Source organism: Aureococcus anophagefferens (assembly GCF_000186865.1).
Source record: "Aureococcus anophagefferens unplaced genomic scaffold AURANscaffold_14, whole genome shotgun sequence".
Taxonomy (NCBI): domain Eukaryota; class Pelagophyceae; order Pelagomonadales; family Pelagomonadaceae; genus Aureococcus; species Aureococcus anophagefferens.
The window spans coordinates 460,022-467,410 of NW_008705574.1; the positions used below are offsets into that span (position 1 = coordinate 460,022).

General features: G+C 71.7%; 4 protein-coding genes across 4 annotated transcripts; 2 read left to right on the forward strand and 2 right to left on the reverse strand.

The window, feature by feature from the left end:
* Nucleotides 1–189: 189 nt before the first annotated feature.
* AURANDRAFT_65360 (hypothetical protein) lies at nucleotides 190–1,116 on the reverse strand (the record flags this gene model as incomplete). The annotated part of the gene is made up of 1 exon (XM_009040335.1): nucleotides 190–1,116. The coding sequence occupies one exon, from the start codon at nucleotides 1,114–1,116 to the stop codon at nucleotides 190–192; it is 927 nt and encodes a 308-aa protein (XP_009038583.1).
* A 409-nt stretch (nucleotides 1,117–1,525) lies between these two features.
* AURANDRAFT_54120 (hypothetical protein) lies at nucleotides 1,526–2,843 on the forward strand (the record flags this gene model as incomplete). The annotated part of the gene is made up of 2 exons (XM_009040212.1): nucleotides 1,526–2,118; nucleotides 2,167–2,843. Coding segments are annotated over 2 exons (1,262 nt in total), but the record flags the coding sequence as incomplete, so codon positions are not given.
* Nucleotides 2,844–2,927: 84 nt separating this feature from the next.
* Nucleotides 2,928–4,433, reverse strand: AURANDRAFT_59175 (hypothetical protein; the record flags this gene model as incomplete). The annotated part of the gene is made up of 2 exons (XM_009040334.1): nucleotides 2,928–3,161; nucleotides 3,228–4,433. 2 exons carry the CDS (start codon nucleotides 4,431–4,433, stop codon nucleotides 2,928–2,930), a joined length of 1,440 nt encoding a protein of 479 aa, XP_009038582.1.
* A 972-nt stretch (nucleotides 4,434–5,405) lies between these two features.
* AURANDRAFT_65362 (hypothetical protein) lies at nucleotides 5,406–6,977 on the forward strand (the record flags this gene model as incomplete). Its single annotated transcript, XM_009040213.1, has 1 exon — nucleotides 5,406–6,977. The coding sequence occupies one exon, from the start codon at nucleotides 5,406–5,408 to the stop codon at nucleotides 6,975–6,977; it is 1,572 nt and encodes a 523-aa protein (XP_009038461.1).
* Between the last annotated feature and the right edge of the window lie 412 nt (nucleotides 6,978–7,389).

A 7,389-nucleotide genomic window follows, 5' to 3' on the forward strand; every position in this document is an offset into this window, starting at 1 on the left:
ACGTCCGAGTCGACGTTGCCAGTGTCCTCACCCCTCGGCCTCGCGTCCGGGTAAGGGCGCGCGTCAATTATTGGGTGAGCGGCGCGTGGGGGAGGAGGGAGAGCGGCGCGGTCGCACAGGCGGCTGCTCTCTCGACAGAGGGGTCGCCCCGGGACGGTGTGGACATCGGGGCTCGCGGGCGGAGGCTGCTCATTGCTGGACGGCGACGAAGGGCTCGCCGGCGCTGGGGAGCTCGCCCCCCGCGAAGTCGAAGGCGTCGACGGCGACGTCGACCTCGCCGTTGAAGGGCGCCCAGAACGAGTCGACGGCGAGGTCGTCGTCGCCGCCGCCGCCGCGCGCGAGCGCCGCGTTCTCGCCGGGCGCCGGGTCCTCGAAGACCGAGGACTCGAAGGTGTCGTCGGACTTGCCCTCGCCGTCGCTGCCCGAGTTCTCGCGCGCGAAGGGCGTCTCCTCCTCGGCCGCGCCGACCGCGAAGGACCCGCGGCCGACCTCGGAGGAGAAGTTGGCGAACGGCGCCGTCCACTCCGCGTCCGGCGGCAGGAGCGCGTCCGTGGCGGCGAGCTCGTCGTCGGCGTCGAAGGGCGCCGGGAACTCGTAGGCGGCGGCGGTCGCCGCGGGCTGCGCCGGCGGGGGCGCGCGCGCGGGCGCGCGCGACCGGTGCCGCGTCTTGCTCCGCTTCTTCGACGACGGCGCGACGTGGCCGCTCGAGCGCCGCGCGAGGAAGGTCTGGGCGATGTCGCGCCACTTGGCGATGGTCGTGCTCGCGCGGTCCGGCCGCTTGTTCCCCGTGATGAGGCTCACCATCGGGTAGTCCTTGACGTCGACCTTGGCGAGCGCCTCGACGGTGTCGATGCCGTAGGCCATGAGGCGGCTGATCTTCGCGGCGCCGAGGGACTGGAGCTCGTCGAGGCACGTCCCGCCGTTCGCGCCCAGGCTCTGCGCCGCGGCGTCCGAGCCCGACGACACGAACGGGCGGGCCGGGCGCTTCAACGGAGCGCGCCGCCGGGCGGCGCCGTCCGACGACTCCCCCGCCGCGGCGTCGTCCCCCGAGGGCTCCGGGGGTTTCTGGGAGGCTGCCCGAGGCCGGGCCTGGCGCCGCTCCGTGCTCCCGCCCATCGTTTCGACCGACCGCAACTACGCAGCCGGCGGTCGGGTGGAGGCGGCGACAACTCAGGTTGGCCCGATCCACACGTACCGCCGGGGAATTCTTGGATTGTTGAGGTTCACGAATACTTTCTGGTTCGCTTTATGGCGCACGCCAGCGCTGTTTTTGGCTGGCTACGCGTACCAGCAGCCCTCCCAACGGACTCAGGCGGCGAGAGAGCAGGGTTTGACTTCGGGAACGACCTCACGGCCAGGTTGGACGCCAGAATAAGCGCACACCATGCTGCACGGTCGCTCGGGGCGCGAGGGACGCTACGCCCCGAGGGAGCCCGCGAGGTGTCCCGCGGCGACGGATGGGGACGGTGATGGCGGTATGCGCCACGTTGAAGTTCGGCGCTCGAACGTTGAAGAAAGAGGCGAGGCATGTTCGCCATCTTCGCCGCGCTCCTCTGCGGCGCCGCGGCCCTGCAGCCGACCTGGCAGTCTTTGAACCTCCCGCCGCCCATCGTCCAGGCCCTCACGTCCACCGACGACTACGCGACGCCGACGGCCGTACAAGCGGAGACGATCCCCGTCGCCCTCGACGGCCACGACTGCCTCATCCACGCGCAGACGGGGTCGGGCAAGACGCTGGCCTACCTGGCGCCGCTCTTCGCGCGCGTCGACGCGTCGCGGCAGACGACGCAGGCCGTGGTCATCGTGCCGACGCGGGAGCTGGGGCTCCAGGTCGCGCGCGTCGCGCGGCGCCTCGCGTCGGCGCTCCCGGCGGCGCCCGACGGCAAGCCCGTCATGGTCATGTCGCTGCTCGACGGGTCGAGCCACCGGCGCCAGCGCGCCTGGGCCTGGGCCGAGCCGCCCCACGTCGTCGTCGGCAACGCCAAGTCCGTCCACGGCATGGCCGCGAACGGCGGGTTGCGCTGCGCGGACGCGGTCCGCTACGTCGTCGTCGACGAGGTCGACGCCTTCCTCGACCCGGCGAGGAGCGACGACCGCGCGGCGCTCCACGCCTTCCTCGTCGGCGACCTGGAGAACGGCGCCGACGGCGCGGGCGCGAACCGGGAGTTTCGCGAGACCCGCCAGACGGTCTTCGCGACGGCGTCCTTGGAACAGCCGCGCCACCTCGCGGAACGATTGGCCTCCATGCGCTGGTCGAAGAAGGCGCCGAGCTACGTGCGCGTCGGCGCCGCCGAGGCGACGCCGGGGTCGCTATCGCACTTCTCCGCGGTCGTGCCCGACAAGGGCGCGAAACTCGCGGTTTTGAGGAAGATGCTCCGCGACGTCAAGCGTTCCTCGACTCGATTCGCGGCCATCGTCTTCTTCGACGAGCGCCGGCCCCTGCAGGCCATCGCCGACAAACTCGAACAGGCCGACGGCGTCGCGTGCGCGGTCCTCGACGGCCGCGACGACCTGAGCAGCCGAAAACGCGAGGTCGACGCGTACACGGCGGGCGACGTCGACGTGCTGCTCTGCACGGACCTCGCGGCGCGGGGCTTGGACGCGCCGCGGACGACCCTGGTGGTCCAGTTCGACTTTCCCGGCGACGCGACGGCCTACCTGCACCGCGCGGGCCGCGCGGCGCGCCTCGGCCGCGCGGGCGCGGTCCTCACGCTGCTCGAGGCGCGGGAGGCCTTCGCGCTGGAGCGCCTCGCGAACTACCTCCGCGTCGACGTCGACGCGGTGGACGTGAGCCGCGACGGCGCGGCGCGGCTCGTCGTGGATAATCACGGGTAGTTTGGTTCATCAGCGATGGAGTTACACAATGGAAGGCGGTGTATGTTTTTTTTCTTTTCGGCGTCCGGGAAGGGGGGATATGTGCGAGCTCCCTAGAGCGCGGCGACGGCCTGCTTGGGGTCGAGGCTGTTCTGGAGGACGAGCTTCTGGAACGTGGGCGCGTCGACGGTCTCGTTCTCGACGAGCTCGTCGACCACCGTCTGCATGAGGGACATGTTGTCCGTGAGCGTCTTGTAGCACGTGTCGTAGGCCTCCTGGACGAGCATCTTCGTCTCGACGTCGATGAGGCGCTCCGTCTCGCCGGACGCGGTCGCGGCCTGGCCCATCTGGGCGGGCTCGGCCGTCTCCCAGGCGACGGGCGCGCGGAGGACGTCGCTGCCGCCCTCGCCGACGTTGCGCGGGTTCGCGCGGAGCGCGATCATGCGCCGCGCGATGGACCGGACCTGCTGGAGGTCGTTCGACGCGCCCGTCGTCACCTCCTCCTTGCCGAAGGCGAGCTCCTCGGCGACGCGGCCGCCGAGGGCGACGGCGAGCTGGGCCTTGAGGTACTTGTAGGAGTAGAGGCCGCTCTCCATGCGGTCCTCGTTCGGCGTGAAGAGCGTGAAGCCGCCCGCGCCGTTCGTCCGGGGGATGATGGTCACCTTCGTGACGGCGTCGTAGCCCGGCGTCAGCGCGGCCATGACGGCGTGGCCCGCCTCGTGCCACGCGACGAGGCTCTGGCGCTTGTCCGCGGAGTCGCGCGACTGGTTCGCGGACGTCGACTGCTTCTGCATGCCCACGGTGAGGCGGTCGATGGCGAAGTCGATCTCGTCGAAGGAGATGATGTCCTTGCCGCGGCGCGCGGCGACGATGGCCGCCTCGTTCATGAGGTTCTGGAGCGACGCGCCCGAGAAGCCGATGGCGCGCGACGCGATCGCGTCGAGGTCGACCTCGGGCGCGAGGGGCTTGTCGCGGCAGTGGACCTTGAGGATCTCGACGCGGCCGGCCTTGTCCGGGAGGTCCACGGGCACGCGGCGGTCGAAGCGGCCGGGGCGGAGCAAGGCGTTGTCGAGGATGTCGCCGCGGTTCGTCGCGGCGATGACGATGACGCCCGTGTTGCCACTGAAGCCGTCCATCTCCGTGAGGATCTGGTTCAGGGTCTGCTCGCGCTCGTCGTTGGACGCGAAGCCGCCGCCGGAGGACCGCTGGCGGCCGATGGCGTCGATCTCGTCGATGAAGATGATGCAGGGCGCGTTCTTCTTCGCGTCCGCGAAGAGGGAGCGGATGCGGGACGCGCCGACGCCGACGAACATCTCGACGAACTCGGAGCCCGACGCGGAGATGAAGGGCACGCCGGCCTCGCCCGCGACGGCGCGCGCGAGGAGCGTCTTGCCCGTGCCGGGCGGGCCCTCGAGGAGGACGCCGCGGGGCGACTGCGCGCCGACCTTGGTGAACTTCTCGGGGTTGGAGAGGAAGTCGACGACCTCCTCGAGCTCGAGCTTGGACGCGTCGCAGCCCGCGACGTCGTCGAAGGTGACGCCCGTCTTCGGCTCCATCTCGATCTTCGACTTGGGCTGGAGCATGCCCATGGGGCCGCCGGGCCCGCCCATGCCGCCCATGCCGCCGCCCTGGCCGCCGCCGTTGCGGCGGCCGATGAAGAAGAGGCCGCCGAGGAGCACGAGGGGGAAGAGCAAGTTCGCCGCGAGGCCCGCGAGCGCGTTGCCGTCCTCCGACGCGGCGGCCTGCACCGCGAAGGGCACGTTCTTGGCCCGGAGCTGCTTGACGAGCTCGGGCACCTCGGAAGGGAGGATCTCGACGGCGTGGCGCGCGCCGTCGGAGTCGAGCGCGAGGAGCTCCTTGGAGTCGGCCGAGAAGACGACGCGCTCGACGCCGTCCTTGCCCACAATGTCGAGGAACTCGGAAACGGCCCAGCGGGCCGCGTCGGCGCCGAAGGCCGACTGGGCGTTGGCGGTGACGGCCACGAGGCCGCCGAGGGCCGAGGCCGCGGCCGCGCGGCGGCTCGACATGGCCATCTTCGTCGACGCGCGAGCGGACGCGCGCGGGGCCGCCCGGAACGGCGCCGCGGGCGCCTTGGCGAGGAAGGCGTGCACCTCCGTCGACGCGATGAGCGCCGAGGCGGCCACGGCCTTGAGGGAGAGCTTCATGGTCGGTGTGCGTGCCTGCGCGGAGGTGGCGTTCGGTTTTCTTGCCCCGAGAGAGCGTGGCGCGACGCGGCGGGGCTCGACGAGGTGCGGCGCGCGCGGCGGCGACCGCGCGGGGTGTGGGGAGAGAGGGCTGGACTCGGCGCGGCACGGGTGAGCTGTTGGGGTTGAGACGTCGAACGCGCAGGTCGATGCGGTGGCCAGCTCTCAGTTTTTGAGGGCCTCGTATCCCCGCTGACGCAGAATTTGGGCGGGGTAGGACGAATGGGGAAGTAGCCGATGCTGCCCTCCTGTGGCGTCACGCCTTCTAGAAACACGAGGTGAGGGCAGGGCAGCCTTCCCGTCGTGCGACGCGGCCCGCTGCCACCGCGCGCGAACGGCAACCTCCCGCGCCGCGCCGCCACGTCAGACGCGCCACACACACCAGCAATGAAGGAGCCCCTGAAAGCCGACAGCCCCACCAAACTGCGCGTCGCCTGCCTCGACGGGCTGCGGCCGCTGCTCATCTTCTGGGTCATCTCCTTCCACTGGGAGCCCACGGGCACGACGGCCAAGCCCTGGCCGACCTTTCTCGCCCCGCTGACCTGGACCGTCGACCGCGTGCAGCGGCGCGCGTGGATCGCGTGCGACTGCTTCTTCGTTTTATCGGGGTTCGTCGCCGCGATGGGCAAAGGCGGCCGGAGCGTCGCCGCGGGCCGCGAGCGCCTCACGTTCCTCTGGCGCGGCATCGCGCGCCTCGCGCCCTGCTACTACGTGTCGCTCGCCTGGTGGGTGTTGGCGCTGTTTCTGCACGACGTCAAGGTGAAGAACTACGGCCGGTACCAGTCCGACGCCTCCAAGTACGACAGCGTGGACCTGCGGACGCTCCACGGCTCCGGCTTTCCCCTGACCCTGCTCATGCTCCAGAGCTGGTGGCCGGTCTTCGAGCGCGACTCGTCCGCGCACCCGTACCACGGCCACAAGTGGAAGCCGGACCCGCACGGCGTCGTCTTCGTGCCCTACGCCGTCGACTACACGCTCTGGTTCGCGTCGGCGCTCGTCGGGTGCTACGCGGTCTACGCGTTCCTCGCGGCGCGCTGCCCGAGGACGCCGGGGAAGCTCGCCGCCTCCGTCGCCGTCTGCTGCCTCCTGCGGGCCTCGCCGGCGATCGTCGCCGCGTGCGTCCGCCTCCCCTGCGCGGGCGAGGCCGGCGACAACGCCATGACGCTCAAGCTCGATGATATTCCGCGGCACGCCGTCGACGAGGACGGCGTCTGGGAGTGCGCGCGGCGGTGGGTCCCGGGGTCGGCCTACGTCTTTCCGCTCGTCAACGCGTGCTCCTTCGTCGCCGGGGCGCTGACCTTCCGGCTCTGCGAGGCCGTCGACCTGAGCGTCCTCCCGACGACGCTCCTCGCCTACGCCTGCGCGGCCGCGGTCCCGGCCGTCGTCTACGTCTCGCCCGACGGCTCGCCGATGGAGCGCACGCGGTCCACGCCCCTGACGTTCGTCTTCTGCGCCCTCTGCGCCCTCGCCGTCGCCGACGACGGCCGCGCGGGCCTCTTCCGCGCGCTCGAGCACCCGGCGCTGCAGGCGCTGGCGCCGGCGGCGTACGCGGCCTACGCGTTCCAAGCCCCGCTCATGAAGACGCTCGAGCTCCTGGGCTTCGACGGCGCGGGCAGCGCCGACGCGCCGGCGTTCTTCCTGTTCCTGCTCCTGTTGTGGGGCCTCGCGCTGGCCTTCACGGCGCGCGTCGACGCCAAAGCCCAGGCGTGGCTCGTCGGGCTCGGGCCCGCGGCCGCCGCGCCGCGCTACGGCACCTTCGCGGCGCCGGCCGCGGACGTCGAGGACGCCGCCGTGCCCCCGCGCGAGGAGCCGCTCCTGGCCCGCTTCGTCGGCGACGCGGTGGACGTGAAGAAGGCCCGCCGGCCGGACCCGCCGGGCGCCGCGCCGCGGCCGGAGCACGACGGCTCCCTCTCCGACTCGAGCTCGTCCTCGTCCCTCGTCCCGCTCACCCTCGGTTAAATGCCTTCGCTCGTACAGACATATTATAAAAAGCTTGTGGGGCGTAGTCGCGTCGCTCCTGGAGTCTAGAAGAAGAGCGCGGCGAGGAGGGCAAAGCCCGCGGTGCCGACGGTGGCGACGGTGGCGGCGTCGACACCCTCCTCGCTGCGTCGTCGGAGCCGCCGTCGTCGGAGCCGGGACCGCTGTTGTCGTCGGAGCCGCTGTTGTCGTCGGAGCCGGGGCCGCCGGTGTCGTCGGATCCGCCGGCGTCGTCGGATCCGCCGGTGTCGTCGGTCGCGGTGGTGTCGTCGGAGCCGCTGGTGTCGTCGGTCGCGGTGGTGTCGTCGCTGGACGAGCACTGCATGCCCGCGGCCGACGCCGGCGCGGACGCGTAGACGTCGAGCACGCCGGCCGTGACCGACGGCGAGTAGGA